Source organism: Myotis brandtii, unplaced genomic scaffold, assembly GCF_000412655.1.
Source record: "Myotis brandtii unplaced genomic scaffold, ASM41265v1 scaffold297, whole genome shotgun sequence".
Lineage (NCBI taxonomy): Eukaryota > Metazoa > Chordata > Mammalia > Chiroptera > Vespertilionidae > Myotis > Myotis brandtii.
In genome coordinates this window covers 1,329,181-1,354,136 of record NW_005361351.1, presented here as the reverse complement: position 1 = coordinate 1,354,136, position 24,956 = coordinate 1,329,181, and the positions used below count along the sequence as shown (strand labels likewise).

General features: G+C 46.7%; 2 protein-coding genes and 1 long non-coding RNA gene across 4 annotated transcripts in view; 1 reads left to right on the top strand and 2 right to left on the bottom strand.

The window, feature by feature from the left end:
* Window positions 1-1,725: 1,725 nt before the first annotated feature.
* Window positions 1,726-2,555, bottom strand: LOC102257097 (malignant T-cell-amplified sequence 1). Its single transcript, XM_005869521.2, has one exon. It carries the CDS (start codon window positions 2,421-2,423, stop codon window positions 1,878-1,880), a length of 546 nt encoding a protein of 181 aa, XP_005869583.1. The 5' UTR covers window positions 2,424-2,555; the 3' UTR covers window positions 1,726-1,877.
* Window positions 2,556-2,681: 126 nt separating this feature from the next.
* Window positions 2,682-24,956, top strand: part of AKR1E2 (aldo-keto reductase family 1, member E2) — a 33,603-nt gene continuing 11,328 nt past the window's right edge. The window contains exons 1-5 of one of the 2 annotated variants that reach the window (XM_014542295.1): window positions 2,682-2,928; window positions 19,657-19,746; window positions 20,351-20,596; window positions 21,958-22,125; window positions 24,300-24,416. In XM_014542295.1, the coding sequence (XP_014397781.1) occupies window positions 20,351-20,596; window positions 21,958-22,125; window positions 24,300-24,416 (531 nt within the window). In that variant the 5' untranslated portion in view covers window positions 2,682-2,928; window positions 19,657-19,746. Of the gene's footprint in view, window positions 2,929-19,656; window positions 19,754-20,350; window positions 20,597-21,957; window positions 22,126-24,299; window positions 24,417-24,956 lie in introns of both variants that reach the window. The other variant, XM_005869519.2, reaches the window with a different exon arrangement.
* On the bottom strand, window positions 18,084-20,341 carry LOC106726641. Its single transcript, XR_001362711.1, has 3 exons — window positions 20,149-20,341; window positions 19,326-19,510; window positions 18,084-18,461 (listed from the first exon to the last, which is right to left on the bottom strand). It is a non-coding gene; the product is annotated as an uncharacterized LOC106726641 (long non-coding RNA).

Sequence of the window (24,956 nt, the reverse complement as noted above, 5' to 3'; positions counted from 1 at the left end):
TCCTCCAGCATGCACCTCATCTGGGGACCTAACCCACAACCTAGGTATGTGCCCTGACAGGGAATAGAACCTGCAACATATCAGTGTACAGGATGATGCTGCAACAAACTGAGCCACAATGGCCAAGGCGAGTATTCCCTCTCGAAGTGAATCTTTCCCCTCAGCATATAAACATACTCAGAAATCTCATTAACAAACATGTAACAAAAAAGAAAAAAAAACAGTAACAACAGCAAAATAATATAAACTCCAAAAAAATCTTAATTATAACCTTCCTCTATATTAATATATTTAAATTCACAACCAAAATTCTGTAGGGAATAACATCAAGTCTGAACTTCTGCATCCTAGCTTCTAACTTTCCATTCACCCCTAAATCTACTGCAATTGACCTTGCATTAACAGAATTACACCAAAACAGCTCATACAAAAGTCACCGATGAACTTTCACTTGACCCATTTTATCCTCCTTTCATTTTTCAGTTGGGTGTCCAGGTCACTCTATAAAAATTGGAATACCTTTGGCTTCAATTTCAGAAACCTCAAGTAAAAAGGGAGTAATCAATAAGGGAATTTTATTATCTCACATAACCTAGCCGCACTCCTTAATAAGATGCCTGATATATGGCATCTGCATGGTTTTAAATCACCCGTTTATAAATCAAGGACACTGTTGCTTTTCACTTTTAATTTTACCATGGTTGGACATGTTGCACATCAAGGTTGTGTGTGTGTGTGTTACTACAAGAGCAAAACTGTACATGCCAACATCCATTCAGAGGATGTTTCTCCCTATACATCTTTCTCAGACTGTGGAATCTCAGAGGGAAGGCAAAGGTGGGTGGGTGGGAAGAGATTAACCAAAGAACTTGTATGCATATATGCATAACCCATGGATACAGACAATAGTGTAGTGAAGGCCTGGGGTCGGGGGACAGGGGCAGGCTAGAAGATGACAATGGGAAAAATGAGGGACATATGTAATACCTTCAACAATAAGTATTTTTTTTAAAGTCTGAAATTTTTCCCCAGAAATCTTTTCATGGCCCCTAATACTATAGATTACATACTCACCTATACATGGTTCAAAGACAAGGGGGAAAAGATACCCATTTTCTTAAGGGATCCTAAATAGAGAAAGTTCTATTTGTCCATAGGGCCATGCCTACCTATAAATTAACCAGTTTCACTGGGAAACAGACCATCATGTGGACCCAGAATAATCAGCATTTACCTGGTTCCTGTAGAAAAGGGATGTCAGAGTTCTGCCAGCCAGGAGGCGGGCAGTGTTTTTTGGGTGGGTAACCAATGATGCCATCTGTATACTTTTTACTGGATTTTCTGCTTCCAGTAAAATTGTTTAGGCCTTCCAACTTCTGCTTATCCCTTAAATATTCATATTGGTAGAGTTGTTCAGGGCCCTTCTCCAGTCATTTTCTTCTTCCCAATTTGTCACTCACACCTTTGGGTCTGTCTACCAACTATATCTCTTGACATAGAAACGTATTTTTCTGCAAGAGATAACTTACCTGTGTTTGAGCTGCTATCTGCTTGAATAGACAAGACAGCAAACCTAATTACCCCTCTGCAAACACACATGCGTGCGCACGCGGGGGGAACGAACACACACACACACGCACACATACACACTCTCATATGCAGACATACTCACAGGCGTACATACTCACACAAACATGCACACAATGACACAGATATAGACATGGACTCGTTCCAAATCTTTACTTTTTTTTTTTGTAGCAACTGCTGAATTTATTCAGCATAACCATAGAAGTATTGTCTTCATGCTGTCACACACAGACACAAACACAGACACAGCGCAATGTCCATATTTAGCCCAAGTGTTTTCCTTCTGAGGCTCACTTATACGTCTTCATATGCCACAGCCCATCATTTAAATAATGGATATTTTCAATGCCAATCCCTTTGTTCACTTTCTCGATATCTTCCGCAGACATCTTCATAACGCCAACACACAGGGCATGCTGTTTTCCTTCTGCCATGATTGCAACAACAGTATCCGCTGCAGCAGGGTAAAGCTTGGCTCCAGGCGAGGTTAAGCCTGGACACATGATATTTGCGCCACTGAGCACAAATTTGATGGCTCCTTTATCAACTTGCTGTCGTGGCAGGATAAATGGGTATTTGTGTAGTAGCCTTAGAGTTGGATAAAAAGGCCCTTCTCTCTGTCGAAAAAACAGTAACTCTCCGTTTACTGTAAGGATTTCTATATGCTCGTGGCACCGCACTATTTTAACCGGATCTTTCTTAGGCATGATTTGATTAAGCCATGGTTCAATGCCTGGAAACTGTTCTATCAACTGGTTCTTAATACCCTTAATAACTGACGTTTTCAACTGGATGCAGTTGGACACGTTTTCTTTTTCATCAAATTTCTTGAACATGATCCAAGGTGGCGGGGGCGACAGTAGGAAAAGGCCCGAGAGAGAAAAGAACTGAATTCGCAAGGGTCGGCAGAGGTGCTTACCGGAGGAAGGCCGGCAGAGACGGTCGGGGCTGCTGTCGTGAACCGGAAGGGAACGTGCTTTACAGCTCACCGTAGACCCTACTTTACGGCTCGCCGTAAAATCTACTTCCTTTCCTCCGAACGTCGTGGCGCTCTCTACGGCCGTTTGGGTCTGTGGATTCTCCAAAGCGTTTGGTCACCGGGCGGAGCTTGAGAGGGCAGATGAGTTAGAGCGATACTTCTTGTTTCGGGGCCCGTGCTTTGTTTAAATTATTGGGAATCCGAATCATCAGCCAGTTACCCCAGCCACAAACCGGGGGACGCCTCCCGCTGACACGCCTCTCCTCTGACGTCACCACTAGGGGTCGAGACCTGTTTGCGTTCCGCTTCCGCGTATCTCACAATCTGGCCCCGCCGTCGCGCTGTCTCTTTGTTGCGCTCAGGTCCGTATAATTGCAGGCAGTTCCTGCCTGTCGCCGCTGAATGCAACCCTGTCCCCTCCGAGCTCTCACCACCTGCACCCAGAGAGGAGGGTTTGTAGCCAGAGAGGATGCAAATGCTGGTGGATCCCAATCGTTTTAAGCATATCCAAACTCATTCCATGGCCCAGCACTCGGTCTGTCTCGGCGAGTGGTCCTGGTGCTCCTGAGAAGAATGTGCAGCTTTGTGTGGGTTCAGCGCTCGGTACACGCCTGTATTGCCCCGTTGGTGGAGGAAGTTGTTCAGGTGTTCTCTCTCCTTACTGATTTGCCGTCTACTTGTTATTCTCAGTTACTGATCAGCATATTGAAATCTCAGCATATTGAAATGATGATTATGGTCCTATTTCTCCTTCAAGTTAGCTCTGTCAGCTTTGGATTCATGTCTTTTGAAGCTCCGTTTATTAGGTCCGTACCCGCTTAATATGAATTGATTTTTATCCATATAGATTTTACTTGTCATCCTAAGAAGTGAGAGGTCCACGAGAGCAGGAATTGTGTATTTTATCTCTGTGTTCTTCCACCTAGCACAAGATCTGTTTCATACTGTATACTGTGTACACACTGAGTGCCTGATACATGAATGAAAGAATACTTCCACTTCCCCGGGATCCGACCCCTTCTTTCCCTGACAGTGCTGTGTGAACAGAATAAAGGCAGATCCTTGCTCTCTGGACACTTCTCCTCCCCAGTAAACATGCTTAACCTGGGAGTGTACTGCAGCAGGAATTAGAACAGGTGCTGGATATATAGTGGAAAGATAACATACATGTCCGCATTCTGGAGAGCTTACAGCACATGAGGTGTCATGTGTAATCGCCCCGTTCTCAAGGCAAAAATCTGTATTAGTCTAGGTTCTCTATCTGTATACGTGTGTGTGTGTGTGTGTGTGTGTGTGTGTGTATTAATTATAAGAAATTGGCTCCCACAATTATGGAGGCTGAGAAGTCCCAATATTAACACTCAAGATGGAGATTCAAGAGAGCCAATGGTGTCAGTTTGAGTCCAAAAGCCTGAGAACTAGGAGAGCTAATGGTGTAAATTCTAAGCTGAGTCCAGGTCAGAAAAAGACCAATGTCCCCCTTCAAAAGCCATCAGGCAGAAGGAATATCTTCTTACTCAGGAAAGTCAGCTAATTTGTTGTATTCAGGCCTTCAAGTGGTTGGCTGATACCTTTCCACATTAGACAGGGCAATCTGCTGTACTTTGCCAGTTAATATGTTAATCTCATCCAGAAACACCCAAAATAATGTTTGACCAAATATCCGGACCAGCTACGTTGACACATAAAAATAACCATCACAAAGGTACACCATCTTAACTGAAGCAGCATAGAGTGGGGTGTTTATGTGTGCTGACCCTAGAACCCAGGAAAGACTCCTGCTCCATTACGTGGAATCCTGAGAGTTACTGAACTTGTCTGTGTTTCAGTGTATTCATCATGAATGTGTGATTAACTAGAATACCCATCTCCTGGGGGTGAGGGTGAGAATTGCTTGAATTAATATTCAGAACAATTGGGTTTTAATTATTTCACATAGCTGTTATTAAATTAACATAAAAATGGTTTCATGAATATTTTAAAAATCTCTTCACACGGGAGAAGGTAAAACTGGCTTTAGATTTGAGCTTTCCTATTTATGGTTGAGTTTCTGATCTGCCTCCCTGAGACTTCACTCCAGTCAATTTGAACCTGTGAAGAGTCACACATTTCTAGATACATCTCTGATTATTTTACAAGCAGCTAACCTTGCTTGTTATGTATGAGTTTTTTGTGCTTAACTCTTATGGGGTGATTCTTTTTCTTTTGTTCTTAGGGGTTGCCCCATTGTTCTTATGTATGAAGTTAGTACTGTGTAAGCAGCTTAAACAAAATGTCATAGAAATCCAAGGGATGAAAAGTCATTACTGGCTAGAATTAACCAAGGTGACCTGTCCGTAGATAACTAATCGTTTAATCCAGGAATAATCTGATTTGGAACTGGCTATTAGAGAAATACCCAAGGGATTTTTTTAATGAAGCTATTTTAGAGAAAGGACTCTAAAAGTGTAGTCAGTGAAAAATCTTCTTGAAGCCAATAATCCTCTTTATCTGAAATCATACTCAATTCTGTACAATGTAACTTCTCCAGAGTAAACTTTTTCTTGGCCCACAAGCATCTGTTTGCTGTCTATCATAAAGAGGACACTAAGCTCTAGTTTCTATATTTAAATTCTTCAGTTGAAAAATGAAAAAAACTTGTTTAGATTTCCTAAAACTCACCTTCTCTAAAATGGGGCCTGGTTCTTAAAATGTAGAGAAGAATCTAAGTCTTTGAGACTGGTATACATTAACATGAAAAAAATGTGATACATAAATGTTCCTTAAATTAATATGTTAAAAAATTGAAATACAGTACCAAATTATCCTGGTTAAATAACTTAAAATTAATTCAAACTTAATTAACTAGATATATTTTTAAAAGTAGGAAAGTTAAGGCACCAAACTCAGTGTTTCAAGCCAGGGTGTACCACTTCCTAAGTTTTATTAGTCTCCCTTAGTATTACTTTATTTCTTTATGAAATCTGAATAAAACTGTATATACTTCACAATGTGTATGCGGTGGTTATGAGAGGAAAAAAATACATTATACAAAGGACTTAGTAGTAGGAAGCAGTACATTTAAAAGTGTTTCATTTATTTATTTATTTGCAATCACCCTTTGTGCAGTAGTTATAAGGTCTAAGATTATACTGTGTAAAAATTTTACAGAAAATTACTGTAGCTTTGGATAATTTACTAGTCAAATGGTCAAGAGATGCCAGAATTCAATTTTACGTCTATAATCTCAAGAGAGTATGTACTTGAGATACAGTGTTTATGTTGCAAAGTTAGAATGAGGAAACTGATGGAGGAAATTTCTCAGGTTCCTCAAATCTCCAAAATTTGAAGTGGTACTCACTCACCTGGGTTGTATTAATAGTTTCAAACGTTTCCCCTTAAAATACAGCTTTGTTTGCATTTTGAGAAAAGGCCATTAGAGGGCAGGAGAACTAAACTAAAATCCACATGTGTGGTTGCCAAGCTTGAAGTACTACACTATATATTAAAAGGATTATTTTCAACTAATAAATAACTATTTTTAATCAAATACAATTATTTTTCCTCAATTGTATTTCCTAAATAAGTAAATTCATCTCTACAGTCACAAAATATTTCCCAAGCTTAAGTGAAGCACATTCTAAATATAGGTATTAGTTTACAATTTGCCAATTTTCTCTGTATCCATCTATAAATAATCAATAAAGTAATTGTTTTTTAAATGATGTCTATAAAAACACATTAGCCCTACATTTTTAACTTCTCAAAGAAATATAAAACTATTTTCACATTGCTTCAATTTATGAACTATTTTTGGAAATTCAAAAATTATTTGTATATTGTAAAAATAGCCTCACAATATTCAAAATGTTTTTATGTCTTACACCTCATTGCTCAGTTCCTTAGGTAACTCTGCTAAGTTTCTCATCTCCAAAAATCCAAAATTTGAAGCAGGATTCACATACTTGGGTTGCATTAATAGTTTCAAATGTTTCCCCTAATACAGCTTTGTCTGCATTTTGAGAAATGACCATTAGAGGGCAGGAGAACCAAATTGAAATCTACATGTGGTTCCCAACCTTGAAGTACTACACCAGGGGTCCTCAAACTTTTTAAACAGGGGGCCAGTTCACTGTCCCTCAGACCGTTGGAGGGCCGGACTATAGTTTAAAAAAAAACTATGAACAAATTCCTGTGCACACTGCACATATCTTATTTTGAAGTAAAAAAAACAAAACGGGAACAAATATAATATTTGTATTTGCATGTGGCCCGCGGGCCGTAGTTTGAGGACCCCTGTACTACACTATATATTACTAAGCATACTAAGCATACAGATGGATAGTTAGAATGGGGTGTGTGTGTGTGTGCACATGCGCTTATGTGGGAATCGGCCCCACATGGGAAAAGTGGGCATGGGGCCCCAGGATCTTAGGTATCCTCTTCCCATATGGACACCCACCTCGCTCTGGACCAATTTCTACCTTTCCTGGCCTCAGTTTCATGATTATCTCATGAGGATTAGACAGGGAACCACGTGAGCCCAGCTCAAAGTGGATCCGGCCCCTGGGTGAGGGTGGCGGGGCACACTCAGGGGCGCATGGCTTCCCTCCACATGTGGACTCGAGCAGAGCAGCCAGCCTCATGTCCATGGCGGAGCACACACAAGGTCTTGGACAGTGTGCATGAGATGCCACCTCATGGCATGCACAATGTACCAATGGTTCCCAGCCTGGCCAGTACCACTGGACCTCGACCGCCACTGCTCTGAGACCCCACAACCTCTGGAACCATTGCATTACCCTACTCCAGCCAGTTGGTCCAGAGACCTGGGGACATGAGCGTTGTGGAACAGCCCCTGTCCCACTGTCCTTGTCCCCAGACACTACATGAGGGGCCAGTTCTGTGCATGGCTAGAACAGGAGTCTTAGAGGAGGCAGTGGACACGCCAGGCAGGGAGAAATTTAGGCTGCCTTCCCCCTCTTCCTTTATGTCCCTCCCTGTTTCCTCTGGCAGAAGCCCAGGACATGAGTTCCTGCCTGTCCCTGGCTGGTGTAATGGGGAAGGTGGGACTCCTGGGAGGAGGCGGCACCACAGTGAGAGCAGAGTAAGAATTTGGAGTAATTACTGCTATTAGAGAACCCCATGTGATCAGTGAGTCCACCCCATTTCAGAGATGAGCAGTGGGTACCAGAGCTCAAGGTCCCCCAGCTGTAAGTGACCAAGGCCAGCTGAACTGAGGCTCTGCAAAGTCAGGATATGACTTGCTTGTCCCAGGGCTGTAACACCACCCCAGGTCAATCTGACCCCAAAGGCTGTGTATGCTGTTAATAGAAGCCCAAGGAGGTGGCCCCTGAGCCCAGCCTTGGAGGTGAGTCCATCATAGATGAGGAGCACTGCAGGTAGGGAGCTGTGAGGCAGGCCAGGGCTTGCAGAGTCCCCAGGTGAGAAAGTTCTAGGGGAGGCTGGAGTGGGGGTGAGGAGGGTGAAAGAACCAGTCCACACAGGGCTCTGAATGTAGGCAAGGAGTCCTTGGGGGTGGGGGGAGGTTGTAAGAAACAATCCAGGTAGTCTATCGGCATCCTAGAACTGGAGAGAGCTATGTAGCATGTTATCTACCCCCACCAAAGCATAGATCCCCAAGAGCTCTCCAGGGAAGAGAAGAGACCTGCCTCAGTGTCCTCGTGTACAGTGGAGGGCTGTGGTAGTCGTCTGCCTCCCAACTGGTCAACAGCTGACTTGACCTCTCCCAGAGACACTCAGAGCCTTGGGTATCTTCTACTCTCTGGGGTCTAAAAGACAAATTGCTTTTGCTAAGGAATGCTGGCATGGGCCCCTCCCCACCACCTATCATTGTCCTCTGTGAACTTCCCTTGTGTCTTCTTGGGTGTGGTCATTGCCACCTGTGCCCAAGGGCACCCTGGGACACCCACTTTCCCAGTGGGGCTGGCTGTACAGTCAGACACAAGGGCTCCAAAGGAGAATGCAGGACCAGTGGCAACTCGCACTCCAAGTCCTGTGACCATTACAGATACAGTTCCGCCTCACAGAGGGCACTTGCTGGTGTGCTCAGTGAGCACTCAGCTGGCTCCTCCAGCTCTGAACTGAAGGAGATCAACATGAGCTTTTCCTAGCGTTCTCTGATGGCCAAGAAAAGAAGGTTAGTGCCTTCCCCCTTCTCCCTGTCAGCACTGCCACAGCACCTCCCTTCTGAGCCCCATGTTCCCCAATCTGCACCCATGAACAAGTCAAGAAGTCCCAGTTTCTAGAATTTCTGGAAGCTGCACCCTGGCATAGGGTTCCCTGCAGAGTCTGACCTTACCATCTCCCACTGTTCTGGGAGTCAACCTCCACTTAGTCCTTCCAAATCTGCAACATTGGTTCAGCCTCCAGCAGCGTCTTGTCAGCTTCCACTGTGCCCTACTCTCTGGGGTCTAAAAGACAAATTGCTTTTGCTAAGGAATGCTGGCATGGGCCCCTCCCCACCACCTATCATTGTCCTCTGTGAACTTCCCTTGTGTCTTCTTGGGTGTGGTCATTGCCACCTGTGCCCAAGGGCACCCTGGGACACGCACTTTCCCAGTGGGGCTGGCTGTACAGTCAGACACAAGGGCTCCAAAGGAGAATGCAGGACCAGTGGCAACTCGCACTCCAAGTCCTGTGACCATTACAGATACAGTTCCGCCTCACAGAGGGCACTTGCTGGTGTGCTCAGTGAGCACTCAGCTGGCTCCTCCAGCTCTGAACTGAAGGAGATCAACATGAGCTTTTCCTAGCATTCTCTGATGGTCAAGAAAAGAAGGTGAGTGCCTTCCCCCTTCTCCCTGTCAGCACTGCCACAGCACCTCCCTTCTGAGCCCCATGTTCCCCAATCTGCACCCATGAACAAGTCAAGAAGTCCCAGTTTCTAGAATTTCTGGAAGCTGCACCCTGGCATGGGGTTCCCTGCAGAGTCTGGAACTTCTGCTGACCTTACCATCTCCCACTGTTCTGGGAGTCAACCTCCACTTAGTCCTTCCAAATCTGCAACATTGGTTCAGCCTCCAGCAGCGTCTCGTCAGCTTCCACTGTGCCCTTGACTGCCACACAGCCACATGCATGGTGCCTCCGTGGTCTGCAACCACAGCTCCTTTGCAGTTGATGCACATCCAGCAGGTGGGCAGCACTGCTTCATCCCTGTCAGCTCAGAGAATGCAGCAGCAACATGGACAAGAGCACCCTCGTGATATCCATGGGTGGGGTGGTCCCCTAACTTGGACTTCTCTGGGTATAGGCCTCTCCTGAGCAGTGACTTTGACAAGTAGCCAGTCTGGCCCTTCCAGACAGCATATCTAGTTTTGAACCTGACTCTTCCTCTGAAACAGGTGCTGCTCCCATTCCAGCCTGGGACCGCTCTAATTCTGGAATCGAGCAGGTTCTAGCTCTAGAAGTGGTGATGCAACTTGTGCTGGATTTGGCACAGGAGGCCAAAGTAGCCTCTAACTCTGGAGCTGGTGTTAGAGCTCTTGCTGGAGTTGGTTCTCCTTCTGGTGGTGGTGCTGGAGCTGACACTGGAGCTGTTTCTAGTTCAAGAGCTGGTGCCAGAGATGGCTGTGAAGCTAGTGCAGGAGGTGGTGCTGGCACAGGCTCTAACTTTGTAACTGACACTAGAGCTAGTCCTGCAACTGGCCCTTCCTCAAGCCTTATGGTGGTTCTAGCTCTGTATCTGGCCCTGGTTCTAACACTGCAATTGGTTTGGGACCTGACTAGGCCGAGATGAGCCTGTGTACAGTGGGGGACTCGTGACCATCTGCCTCCTCCCAGGGATGCCACGATGCCTAGAAATCCCAGAGCTTGTTACTTTTCAAAATAGCCATTCAGGAGGGGTATATACTCAGGTCTGAGTGAGGGAACCGAGGGGACATCGCACCTGCCCAGCTCACCAGAATGCTCTTGTGCATGTTGCTGTTGTCCACATCCAGGCTGACAAAGTGGCTCAGGTGTGGTGGAAGCTGAAGACAAAGGGGCTGCTGGGAGTTGACCTATGTTTGGATGACCTGGGGATAACAGGGATGTTAGCTCCCAGAGCTGTGAGGACAGCAAAAGCCACAGATGCCAGACTCTCAGGAATGCCAGGCCTACTTCTGGGAAGGGAGAGGCTGAGAAGGATAATATTTATCAGGGAAGTGGGGCGAGGTGAGAACTTCATGTCCTGGCCAATGGGAACCCCAGGAAGGCTTGCTTGTTCTTTTCCCCATAAGATTGGAAGAGCTGACTCAGTGAATGCTGAGCACTTCAGCACATCCCTGTTGCTAAGACAGGAGACATGTTTGAACTGGTCTGAGGACGAGGAATGGAAGCTGTGCTGGCCCTTGTGGCTGGATAGTAAGATGGTCCATGTGCACCAGTGGCCATGAGGGAAGTGTACGGTACAGAGGGCAGTGTCCTGAGCTGGGCAGGATGCTATGCTCATTGCCAGTGCTCTTTGGAAAGTGTCAGCTAATCTGGTTCCCAAAGAGCAGAAGACACCCAGGGCCGTATGTGAACAAGGGGATGCCAAGCCAGCCCATTAAAGGTTAGGCATTGAGGCTACAGCAGGAGAGTTTCAAGGTGAATCTGGACTCCTAGGGTGACTTGGGCTGGCAGATTGAGCAGAAGATGCCCACCTGGCCTGGGGCACTGTACTCTGTATGTGGCCTAGCACCCTGACTAGCCCGTCCCTGGGGGATGTGGCCCTCCTTATACTGGCCAACACAAGGGACCAATTAGAAGGTGTCCTTCGCACTCCGGGGCCTTATTTGCTTCATGAGAGGGAGGCTGCATGGTATAGAACAGGCTGGCGTTGTCAGGGGACTTCAGTTCTGGAGGGGCAGAGGCAGAGGAAAGGTTAGCTGTGCTTAGGAGGGGCCAATAGGTCAAGGATAAGGAATTGCCTAGAAACAGAAAGACATAAGTGGCGGTGGTGATGGAGGTGAGGTACCTCCCTGACGGACACTTCCTGATGCCAGTGTTTCCCACTCTGCACCCACAAAAGAAGCCAAGTTCCCACAGCTCCTGAGCAGAACTCCTGGGGCCCTCCAGGCCAAACTCAGGTCCAAAGTGCCTGGCAGAGTCTGGCATCTGCATGAATGTGTACAGCATTACTGTTGGGTATGGTAAAAGCATTCTAGAAATAGAGTGTTGATTATTGCACAGGATATTAATGCCACTGAGTTATACAAATTTAAAAGTAATTAAAAGCTAAAATTTCACTGTATCTAAATTTTAAAACATAAAATCTAGTAAACCATATAGTATATGAATTGGAAAAAGGAAATTCTTTTAAAAAGTTATCATCACAAGGAAGAGAAGGGCAACTCTGGTGCTGGCGCGGGCCCTGGCTGGAGCTCAGGAGCCAATATTGACAGAGCTGCCAGGGTGCCTCCAGCATGGGAGCCTGTGTGAAAGCTGATGCTAGACATGCAGTTGGCTTTGACTGTGGAACTAGCATGGGATCTGGTGCCAGCGCTGGTGCTGGAGCAGGCTCTATCTTAGGCAGTGCTGTTACAGCTGGCTCTAGAAGTGGCTCTAGTTCTGTGGCTCACTATAATTCTGGCACTGGTACCAGAAATGATGAGAGAATGAATTATGGATATTGCTTTAGGTCTGGATCTAGAACCGGAACTGGCTATAACTCTCAATCTGGTCCTAGGTCTAGCTGTATAGCCGGTGCCAGAGCTAGCTCTAACTCCATGGGTGTGTACAACCTTGTGCTAGAGGTGGCCATAACTTTGGAGCCTCCATTTACTGGCTGTGGGTTAGATATTGTCCCACCTGGTGTGCTGTGAGCTCTAAGGGCAGGGAGGGTGTCTGGACTTCACATTTATATTCTAGTTGCTTGCACACTACAGGGAGCAGTACACAGGGGCTGAGTGCATCAGTGAATGAACCAATCAACCCAAGACTTGTGTCTCAGGTCTCTCCTCTGCAAAATGAAAGCAACCACCTCATAGGCTTGTTGGGAGGATTACACTGATTCAGTGCATATGTAAGTGCCTACTAGGTACTACGGGAGGAAACAGACTGGAGCAGGGCTTAAAGAGGAAATGTGGGTCACAGTCAAGCCATCCCAGCTCATTTGGGAGCAGCTACCAGGCTCAGGGTCATATATATGTCCTTGTCTAGCAGCTCAGGACCAACCTGGGTGGGACTAGAGAGTATGTGGGCAGGGCCCTTGGTCTGAGCACCCATGATATTGGTGATCCCATCTGGCCATTCCCTTAACTGCCCTCAGGTTTGTCATATTTAAAATGGGCATTTGACCCTCGCTGGTTTGGCTTAATGGATAGAGTGTCGGCCTGTGGACAGAGGGTCCCAGGTTCAATTCTGATGAAGGGAACATGCCTGGTTGCAAGCTCAATCCCCAGTAGGGGGTGTGCAGGAGGCAGCCAATCAATGATGATCTCTTATCATTGATGCTTCTATCTCTCTCTCCCTCTCCTTTCCTCTCTGAAATCAATAAAAATATTTTTAAATAAATAAATAAATAAATAAATAATAAAATAGTCATTCGAGAAAACCATTCCTAGGTTCCTCCATGAAGTTTTTCTTGATCCTATAAGACAAAGAAATCCCTGTGATCTATCTTCCCACCGATAACCCCAGAAGCTGGGGTTTGAGTTTAACAGGGGAACTGGGCAATGTCTTCCGGGAGACTGACTGGGATCCTTCTGGTCATTGTACACACGTGGCCCAGATCCCTGGGTAACCCCCATTGGCCACAAAGACTCTGGCATTGGTGGAACACTAGTAAAGTCATGTTTCCAGGTGCTAAAAAAGCCAGCCTGACATGGGTGGGGCAGAACAGTGAGGGCCACCCCTGTGAGCAATCAGCACCAGTGAGAGACCTTTGTAAATTAGTAGCTTCCTTTCTTCACTCTTTCTTCCTGATCTTTTCCCCACCTACATTGTATTCCATCTCAGAGATGGCCATCGCTAATATCACCTGAGAGACAATGAAGGAAATTGGGTTGTTTCCAATCTTTTCTTTTATGAAGAAGGCTGTGATGGGTGACCATGTACATATGTCAAGTGTGGACATGTTTCCATGGGATAAATTCCCTGAACCTGGGACTGTTGAATTAGAAGTAAATACATTTGTAAGTTTGATCAATGTGATCAAACTGCCTTCATTGGAAGGCAACTGGCATTTTCATCACTGATGATAAAAGTTCCTATTTCTGCAGTTTCATAGTATATTTTCAATCTCCTAGATTGGGTAATTTTGTCAAATAACTGAGACTGAGCATATTTCATGTGTATAAGAGTATTTTTGTGAAGTGTTTGATGATATATTTTGTCCACTTTTGTGTGGCTGCTCTTTTCTCATCAGTTTCTAATATCTATTTATTGAGGACATTAGGTCCTTTGTCTGAGATATGAGTTGCAAATATTTGTTCCTGGCTTATCATTTCTTTCTTTTTAAGGTCTGATGTCTTTTTCCCTGGTATAGTGTTAAAATGTCAATTCTTCCAATTTGATTTATAGATTCAATACAATCCCTAAAAAGTGCCTCAGCAGATATCTTTGTAGAAGTTGATAAGCTAATTTCAAAATTGATATAGAAATACAAAGGGCCAAGAGTAATCAGAACAATCTTAAACAATGTTAGAGGATACACAATTCCAGCTACTCAGACTTTTCCTTAAGCTACAGTGATCAAGGTAATAAGGTAGTATGTGAGGATAGACATGGAAAACAACAGTATTCCCACACAAACATTTGTAAATCTCACCAGCATCAGGACAGAAGCCAAGCATGAGGGAGTCTATTCTGAGGATGGTTTAACATACCAAAAAACTCTACATTATCAGAATAAAGGGAAAAACTACATCATCATTTCAACTTTTGCAAAAAAAAAAAGCATGTGACAAGATTCAACAACTTTTCATGATAAAAACACTCAATAAGCCCTAGCCAGGGTGGCTCAGTAGATAGAGTGTTGGCCTGCAGACTGAAGGGTCCTTGTTTCAATTCCAGTCAAGGGCAATTACCTCAGTTTCAGGCTCAACCCCGGGCCCTGGTTGGAGAGCATGCAGGAGGCAACCAATGGATGTATCTCTGTCTCTCTCACATCGATGTTTGGTCTCTCCCTCTCCCTTCCACTCTCTCTAAAAATCAATGGAATAATATCATCAGGTGAGGATTAACAAAAAAACAAACAAAACTATTCAATAAACTAGGAATAAAAGGGAACTTACTCAACATAATAAAGGCCTTTTATGACAAGCCCACATCTAATAGCTTACTCAGTGGTGAAAAATTGAAAGCTTTTGCTGTCAGGTCAGGAACAGGAAAGGATACTCACTCCCCCAATTTCTACTTAGCATAGTATTGACAGTTCTAGCCAGAGAAACTGGGTAATCTATAACAATGAAAGTGTAATATGCTAATTAGACTGAACAGCTGAACGACCATCTGGACGTCATTCTGGACATCCTTCCAGACGAAGCCACAGTGGTGGGGGCTGAGGCAGACACTTCTAATTTTTAAGGCACTTGTGTGCTGCGGGGGATGCAGTGGGTAGAAAGAAGTGGTCCATGTTATTCTCAGGTGAACCTAATCCTAAATGATATATTTTATTTTTATTATCTTCTTTCCAGTCCTCTGCTAGAATGAGGTGTTGGGTTTGAGGGAAAGTTGGAGGTAAGTGGGATGGTAATCAGGACAGTCCATAAATCAGAAGGTTAGGCATTTGTTACAGCTGCAACTGTTGTAATGTGCCCCGCGAATCACAGAAGAACGCCTCAAGAAGTTGAATTAAAGAGTCACATTTATTGCAATTCGGGGCTATGAGGGACTCCAAATCTCGCAGTGCCCTCCCCAGGCCCACCACCAGATTTATATAGGCAAAAATCACAAAGGTATCGATTACATCCCAGGGTTTGGAATGAGGAACCTAGTTTGCAAAAAAGCAGTTTACAGAAGCAGACTTAAGCATGTTAATTATAGTTTTGGGTCTCCGGATCACTGAATCAGTGGAAACACATTATCTGGAGCCCTCGGGTCTTGGGACCACTGAGTTAACAGGAACACATTATCTAGAGCCATAGAGGCAATTTAGAGTAATTGTGCTGTCCTGGTCTTGGGACCAATGAGTCAGCCGGAACGCATTATCTAGAGCCCTCAGGTCTTGGGACCACTGAGATGACAGGAACACATTATCTAGAGCCATCGAGGCAATTTAGAGTAATTGCTCATGGCCCAAGGACAGAAAAGCCTGCATGGCAGCCTAGAACTATTGCAAAGCCTTTTATAGTTCTGGGCCCAGCTCAAAACTAGCAGCTTTTCAGTTCAATGGGTAAATGGGCTAGAGCCGTGGTCGGCAAACTGTGGCTTGCGAGCCACATGCGGCTCTTTGGCCCCTTCAGTGTGGCTCTTCCACAAAATACCACGTGCGGGTGCGCACGTACAGTGCGATTGAAACTTTGTGGCCCATGCGCAGAAGTCGGTATTTTGTGGAAGAGCCACGCTGAAGGGGCCAAAGAGCCGCATGTGGCTCACGAGCCATGGTTTGCCAAGCCGCAGTTTGCCGACCACTGGGCTAGAGTCACATACCAAAATGAGAAATATCTTGCCTCCAAAATTGAGAGGCCACTAGGGTTGTGCCTTTTCTGGTGGGAGGAGGGGCCAGGTGGAGCATCTTGGAGGGATATCGCGACTTGCCCTAGACCACCAACCCTTAGACATGTTCAAGGTCATCCCTATTGATGTGCTTTCCTGTCTGAGAGGAAGGGGTTTGTGCCTGGAAGAGGGAGCGGGCAGGCAGCCAGGCCATTTCCCCCATCTGTCCCGGATAGCAGACCCACTGTTGTGCTCAGAAGCTAGGTTATGGGGCAAGAAGGACAGGAGCATGGATGGGGCCAAGACCAGGGCAATGGCCCCACAATGAATAGTCTGTGTGGACTGTAATGGGTAGCCTTATAAATAAGCTTGGAAGAATTATGTCGGCATTTCTTCTGGATACATTCCTAGGCTCAGCACTGCTAGGTAAAGATTGTACCTTTGTACCTGTGGAACTTTATGCTCCCTCCCAGAGATGAGTGTCCTTTCACAATTCTCTCCAGGGGATCTGGTGGGGCCTCTGCTTCCTCACATTGTCCCCAAAGTTGGTTATCACCCGACATAAACCCTGCTAGTGATGGTGTTGTAATGTAGCCCGCAAATCACACAAAGACGCCTCAAGAAGTCGAATTAAGGAGTCATATTTATTGCAAATCCGGGACTACGAGGGGACATTTCGGCATCCCAGGGTTTGGAATGAGGAACCTAGTTTGCAAAAAAGCAGTTTACAGAAGCAGACTTAAGCATGTTAATTATAGTTTTGGGTCTCCGGATCACTGAATCAGCGGAAAAACATTATCTGGAGCCATCGGGTCTTGGGACCACTGAGTTAACAGGAACACATTATCTGGAGCCATCGAGGCAATTTAGAGTAATTGTGCTGTCCTGGTCTTGGGACCAATGAGTCAACCAGAATGCATTATCTAGAGTCCTCGGGTCTCGGGACCACTGAGATGACAGGAACACATTATCTGGAGCCCTCAGGTCTTGGGATAATTGTGCTGTCCTGGTCCCCAGGTACAGAGGAATGTGCTTTCTAAAAACAGTATGACCACAGCCAATGGGATATTCACATTACAATCAATAGGGTATTCAATCAAATGGGATTATTTATATAATTCAGAAAATCAAAATAACTTTTCTATTGTTAAACAGAGCAAGTAAGTACAGAAGCCAAACAGCAGGGTTAAACTATAGTTTCTACCTGAGATGATTGCTACCATACTTCAATGGTGACATGCTAGCAGTGTGTGCCCTCAGCAGGGAGGTGGCCATTCTGGCATATAGGCCATGTGCCCTGCTTCCCGTTTGCACAGCATGTTTCATTTCTGGATCCCTTTAAAACTGTTTTTTCAGAGATTTTGGTACCATCAGTGTGTTCAACCTTTCTCTGTCCTCGGGTTCTGAGGAATGCTGTTCTAGTTTCCATTTGTCTTTCCACTGGGTATGTTTTCCTTGTTTCAGATGGCCACCAAAGAGCCAGCTGTTTCTTTATGGCTCCTGGCTCCTGGTGACACTTAGAACAGCGGTCCCACTTCCACCCCGCCCCAGATTCTGAACATATCTACTATAAGGGCTTCAGTTTTCACATATAATCTTTTTTTCATCTGTGATTTCTCTTTTAAATAAAAAGTGCTATTTTAAATTTTAAGAAAAGCAAAAATGAGTCCTTCTTAAAATATGTGGGCATACATAAGAAGCCACATAGTATGATTCCACTTATATGAATAATCCAGAGTAGATAAAGAAACAGACAAAACAGGTTAGCTATTGCTGGGGGCTAAGGGAAGGCAGTGACCATTGGGTGTGGGCTTTCCTCTTGGGGAGATGAAAACAGTCTGCAATTAGAGGGTGGGGCTGGCTGCACAGCATAGGGAAATGCTTAATGCCTCTAAATTGCAGTTTAAAATGATTTAAAGGTTGCATCATACTGAATTTAAATTTTAACAAATGTTTTTTTTTAATTTAAATATAAAAAGAAAACTGAAAAAGTGCTACCACCAGAGGGGAGAGGAGGCCAACTCTGGTGCTGGGTGTAGCTCAGGAGCTGGCGCGGAGGGAGGCTCCAGGTGCAGCTCCTGTTCCACACGTGGGAAGACAAGGCCCCTCTGAGCTTCTCCTGGAGTGGCCTCTAGCTCTGGAATTGCTGTTAGAATCGGGCGTACACTTGGCTCTGGCTCTGGACCTGCTGCTGGAGGTGGCATCAAATCTAATGACAGTAGTGCCTCCAGCTCTATGCGGGCTTGGGCCCCGTAGTTATACAGCTGGATCTGGCTCTGGAGATGCTATAGGAACTGATGCTGGAGCCAGAGCCACTCTGGAGATGGTGCTGGAGCTGCAAGAGGAGGAGAGGTCACTCGAATGCCTCTCCAAAGACAGAACATATCCCAGAATTTCTCAGAAAAGGACATCTTCCCAGGCTGAATCCTCCTAATAGGTGGTCTGAGGCCAGTCTGCTCCTGTCCCTACACCAACCGCTGGCTATTCTCCCTGAGTAGCCCCAGCACCAACCCTTCCCCTTATGCTCACAATCATCCACCCTAGGGCTCCGGCTCAGCAGGCTCTGGCCTAGGAAGGTGTCACATTGAACATCCTGTGTCCTCTACCTGCTGTGATGTCCAGTGGCACTGGCTGATTCCCCAACTGGAATGGAAGCAAGGGAGGGTAGGGATTTTAGTCTGCTCCATTCATTGAGCTATGCCAAGTGTCTAGAAAGGGGCCTGCACACAGTAGGCACTTAATAGATCTACTGTTAATAGAATGAACCTTCTCAGATATCTGACTGTACATGAGGCCCCTCAGCAATCCTCTAAGAGTCTTTGCTCTGGCTACACCCAGGACAGGGGACCGCCCAGATAGAATGTGACACCCAGATAGAAAGGAGTTTACAAATGGGAAGCAGCTTTTCCCAGGCCACAGAATAAGTAAGGCTTGAGGCAGAGAGCTTCATGGGGAATAGAAAATCATAAATAAAACCAGAGCCCTTAGCAGCCCTTTCCACAGGGCCAGGCACAGGGTCAGCACTCTCCATGGCTTATCCCACTTAGTCCTGACAATAGCCCTCTGAGTTTGGTCCTCATAGCACCCCAGTTTTCACACAAGCAAACTGAGGCTCAGAGAGGTGAAATGACATTCTCAAGACACCCAGCTGGGAGGTGGCAGAGTAACCCCTGTGCTGTAGTGGGGGAAAAGCACCCACCTTTTCCACAGCAGGGGTGACCTGTTGGGTGCTGGAGAAGTTTCAGTAGATAGACAGGGAGGCGGGACACAGTAGTCTGCTCTGGAGGGCAGACATCGGGTACTTTACCAGCTTCTGCAGTGTGTCTGCCTGCATGGTCCCCACCCTGCAAGTCTCATCCAGTTCAGGGACGACTTATTTTCACGCTGGAGTAGGACAAAAGAGGGACGACGAGTCAAACAATATAAACGGTACCAAATGCAAAAATACTTGTGGCCATATTGTGACGTGAAAGCAGTATATAAAGAATTTTCTGATATTCCCACAAAAAGTAATTTTTTTTTCTTCACAGTAACTGAATAAATCAATGAAAGGATCTCACAGCCCTCTCCCGCCTCTGAGCAGCTCACATCATCATGGAGATGGAGGCTAATAATTAAAGGTACCAGGTGGGTCAGAGGCAGGGCCACGCCCAGAATGACTGACTCCTTCCCTGCCCCAGTTACTCCATTGAGCCCAGTGGGCACAGCCCGCCCCCTGGTGGTCAGCCCCAGCACTGCAGCCGCAGGCCGGGAACAACAAAACACACTATTGGTTGGAGTCATCCAGGCACTGGGGTCGCAGGCCCTGGGCGGAGGGAAGGAGAGTGGGGCGGGGGAGATGAGCGAGACCTGGAATACTCCATGCCCCTGAATTCCGTCTATTGTGGTCGTGGGGTGCCCAGTTCCATTGCTCAGCCAGGGCAATGACTCCGCCCAGTTCCACCTGAGGACCTGAGGCTCCAGCAAGGGTGCTCCTGCCCCTGGTCCCCAGAGGAGTGGCCCAGTGCCTTGCCCCGACCTACCCTGGTCCCAGGCGCCCAAAGCGGTGCACAGAGCGCCCTAGACCGGGTCCTCTCAGGGCTGCCCTGGGGAGGGGGGGGGACTCTGCCGACTCTGGGACCCTGGGGACCCCTGCGCATCCGCCCGCCTTCGTGACTGGGACCTGCCAGGACCTCAATGCGTAGCGCGCGCACCCCGCTTCCCAACGTCCAACTTTCTCCCGAGATGTGGGCGTGTCCACTGGCCAGGACGGCGCGGTCTGCTACCCGGACACCTCGGAGCCACCGGCCAATCGCGGACCCCGCCTCAGGCGCCGCCCCCCCAGCTGAGATGCCCACTAACCCGCCGCCTCGGAGCCACCCGCCAATCTGGAGTCCGCCGCGGTGGCTCACCTCCAGAGCAGCACCGCCGCCACAGAAGCCGCTCCGAAGGATGGAGAAGATTCCTGTTCTGGGCCTGGGCACCTGGAAGGTGAGGTGGCCTCGGGGTCCTGGAGAGGCGGAGCCTTTCCTCACCGCGGTTCGCTCTGCTGTGGAGGGGCCACCCGCAGGGACAACCTGGTGGCCACCTCCCTGGACGCCCCGGAGAGGAGAAACCCGCGGGGACACCTGCAGCCCCCAGCCAGCTAGTCCCTGTAACTCCCCGGGAGGCTTCCTGCGTCTGAAAGATGGGATTTGTAGATGGCAGATTATCTGGAAATGGGGGTTGTCTCTGATATTGCATATTGAAGCCAAATCACAATTATTCAGAAATAATGTTTGGGAAAGCAAGCCCAGAAGAAAAGATCGTCGGGCTTGCGTACAGACAGAAAGAGTGGCAGTCACCTAACTAGATCAGAGGCCACTGTTACTGGAAAGTTGTCTGTATCAATAAGATAAAGGAATTGGCTTTAAATAGGAACTTTGTAACTTCAGGTCCCCTGTGTAAACCTGATAGCTGAAGCACTTTGAACTTGGGAACTTTCTCTACTTTGGATTTCTGACCTGTCGGTGCTTTGAGACTTGGCACTAACTTTCAATTTTTCTTTTTTTTTTAAATGTAGTCTTTGATAATATATATATATATTCACACACACATACACATATATGTATGTGTGTGTGAATATATATATATACACACTAAATAGGAACTTTGTAACTTCAGGTCCCCTGTGTAAAACCTGATAGCGGAAGCACTTTGAACTTGGGAACTTTCTCTACTTTAGATTTCTGACTTGTCGGTGCTTTGAGACTTGGCACTAACATATAAATGTGTGTGTATGTGTGTGTGTGTGTGTGTGTATTCCTGTAAGAAGTCACCTAGGAAATTAGAGTAGGAATTAGAATGATCAACCCACCACTCATCTAAATATTATTTAAATTATTTCTTCTATCCACTTAACAACTCTTAGAGGCCAGGATGTGGTTTCACTGGTGGTTCTCAGCTTCTAGCCAAGGCCATGCATTTGGCGCTGTTCAATAAGCACTCTATGGATTTAACTGTCTTGACTTTCTTGTCTTGACTTTAATTCTTGTATGCACTATGTCTTCTGCACTCAGCCGGATGTAGGAGTCCACACGTTCTCGTACCCAGGGTAAGGAAAAGCTGTGAAAACTGTTGGACTTCGGTGGTATAGAATTGGATTAATCCTAATCACCTTTCCCTGATCCATACAAAGTCTTCGTTTTATTTATTTTTAATCTTGTAAGATTACAAATCTGCCATTGAAATCTATTGCCCAAGAAGTGCTGCATAACAACCAACCAGGAAAGCTGGGTGGCTTACAAGCACCTAGTTTATTACTGCTGCAGGTAGTCAGCCGGGCAACTCCTTGGATCTTGTTCATTCTGCAGGCGGCTCCAGGGGAAGTGACAGAGGCAGTGAAAGTGGCAATCGATGTGGGATATCGGCACTTTGACTGCGCCTACCTGTACCGCAATGAGAGTGAGATCGGAGCTGGGATCCAGAGCAAGATCCAGGAGGGCGTGGTTCGGCGGGAGGACCTGTTCATCGTCAGTAAGGTAGGACTTGGCCTGCAGGGAGAGCAGGTGCAGGCCGCTCAGGGCTTGGGTGTTGAGACAGCTGACATAGCACGGGGATGGTTTTCCAGGCTCCCATAGAGCTGCTGACTTCCTTCATACTTGAACCAGACCTGATAAGGGTTTCTGCAGCTTTGTGCACGTGCTGGGAGTGGTGCAGGTGAAGGGGTCGGGGACAGTGTGACAAGCAGAAGGGACAACTAGAGCAAAGGCAGGAGGCATGGGGCAGTGTGGTGGGGACCCTTGAGAAGCTTGGTGTTCCTGGACTGAGCAATGTTGGCAGAGGAGACAAGGAGCGGTGAGGCTGGAGCCCTGGACGAGCCTGATCACAGAAGACCTGATCGCCATTTAAGGAGTTCTCTTCTCACCAAGGAGCACCGCTGAAGGTTTTACCTTCTGTTGAGCCAGAATTGTTCTGTGTAGAGGAGACTGTGAAGGTGAAAGCAGAGTCCTTTAAACAGGAGGCAGAAGGCACGAGACCTTAACAGCAGTGTCGGTGGGAGGGGTGACAGCCTGCCTTGGGACAGCACTAGACAGATGGCAAGGAAATGGCTGGGAAGGACAGTCAGGAGGTGGGCCCTGTAAGAAATGCTGGCGGCAGACCAAGAGAGTGGAGAATTAAAGAATTCCTTAGCTTTTGACTTTGAAGAAGAATATTAAGGCCATTAGGCCAGGAGCAGAGAGTTCACATGGCAGCTGTCCTTCCTGAGACTGGCTCAGGAACCCGGCTCCATCGTGGAAGAGCAGACAGTGGGTTTCACAATCTCCCGAGTGATTGCCGCCTCTAAATTTCCGTAATTGTGCCATAACCGGTTTGGCTCAGTGGATAGAGCATCAGCCTGTGGACTGAAGGGTCCCAGGTTCGATTCCAGTCAAGGGCATGTACCTTGGTTTGGGGCACATCCCCAGTAGGGGGTGTGCAGGAGGCAGCTGATCGATATTTCTAACTCTCTATCCCTCTCCCTTCCTCTCTGTAAAAAATCAATAAAGTAAATTTAAAAAATAAATACATTTTCGTAATTGCAAGCTTCAGTGCTGTTCCTAAAGTAGATTTGCTTGTCTGTGTTACCTGGATACAATGCTCTAACTCATCAGTGCTGTAAAAGGAGAGGCTCAGGGGACCTTGGCCCAGGAACCCAAATCTCTCCTGATCCTCCAGTTAGGGAGGTGGGCACCTGGGGTTCCTGTGGCTAGCCAGCAGAGGGGACGGGTGCTCCCAGCTGGGTCATAGCCAGCAGAGAGGACGGGTGCTCCCAGCTGGGTCATAGCCAGCAGAGAGGACGGGTGCTCCCAGCTGGATCATAGCCAGCAGAGGGAATGGTTGCTCCCAGCTGGGTCATAGCCAGCAGAGGGGACGGGTGCTCCCAGCTGGACCATAGCCAGCAGAGGATGTGTGCTCATTATTCCTGAAATTTAGAAAAGTCTTGGAAATACAATTTTTTAAAAAATCACTGATATACTCACCATATAGAAAGTGCTGTTTTTAACAATATGATGTATTCTAGTTTCTTTTTTGTAAACATACTGTACTTGTAATTTGGGTTTATATATTTTTATCCTCTTTTATTTATTTATTTTTTGTTTTGTTTTGCTCTTGCTGCGATGGTGCCAAAATAATATAGTAAAGGAAACAATGAGGGGGAAAAAATTACAAACTTTTTACTTCACAGAGGGTGTGAAGTACTAAGTATAAGGCAGTCTGTGTTAACTTACTTACCTAGTTTAATCTGCAGGATTGAGGTCTTTATAACAGAGAACCTTTAACATAGAGTCTGTTCAAGGGGGAAACTGAATACACAAATTCTTCTGATTTTTCCTCATATCTTTTCTGCCTGTGGGTATTTTTTATTTTATTTTATCTTTTTGGTCTCAGTGGATCCAAATAACCAGACAGCTCTTTCATCAAATAATTTCACAGTGTTTCCCCTTCCCCCCACTTCCCCTAAGGAGAAATCAGGCAGGAGGAACTGAGCTTTGCAAACCCCCTCCCTGTGGACGTCCTGGACCATTGAAGAATAATGTCATGGCCGCTGTATTTATGGCCACTGGGTCTTGGATGTTGTTTGTCTTCCAGATCCTGGATTTGTGGGACCCAGGGGCAGATGTGTCAACGCTGGCTCTGTGGCCAATTGTCACGCTTCTCCTCTCCCTTGTAGCTCTGGTGCACCAGCCATAAGAAGTCCTTGGTGAGACCAGCCTGCTCCAACACTCTGAAGGCCTTGAAGTTGGAGTACTTGGACCTCTACCTCATACACTGGCCCATGGGTTTCAAGGTACTGCCCAGGCCTGGTGAGATCCCCCACTGGCAGGCTTCTTTCCTGGTCATGTCCAGGTGGGTGGTGTAAAGAGCTGGGCCAGCAGCCAGGGCACATAGATCCCAGGGCTGCGCCGGCCACACACACACATTCAGTTATCTCTGGGCCTCAACTCAGGAGAGGCTTGGCCTGGAGGACCTCTAACCAACTATGGTTTTTGCTTCTAAGCCAGTCATTTCTTCTCCAAGCCAACAGAGCAGCCCATTTTTTCCATAGGTCTTTAGGTAAAAGCAGGTGTCCGGACAGAGGACATACTGCTACTCAAAGCTGCTGCACACGTCATTTCCCGGGTCCCAGGGAGTTCCTTGGCCCTGTCTCTTCGTGCGGGTTATGATCTCTTTGGGGGAGTGAAGGCTGCTTTGCCATATGGGAGACGCCTGCTTATCCACCTGCAGCAGGTCCGGAGGGTTCTGGAGGGAGATTATTTCTCCATTTGGTGTTATTCTCTCCACTTGATAGTGTCTCACACACCGCCCCCCCCCCCCCCCCTCCACCCTC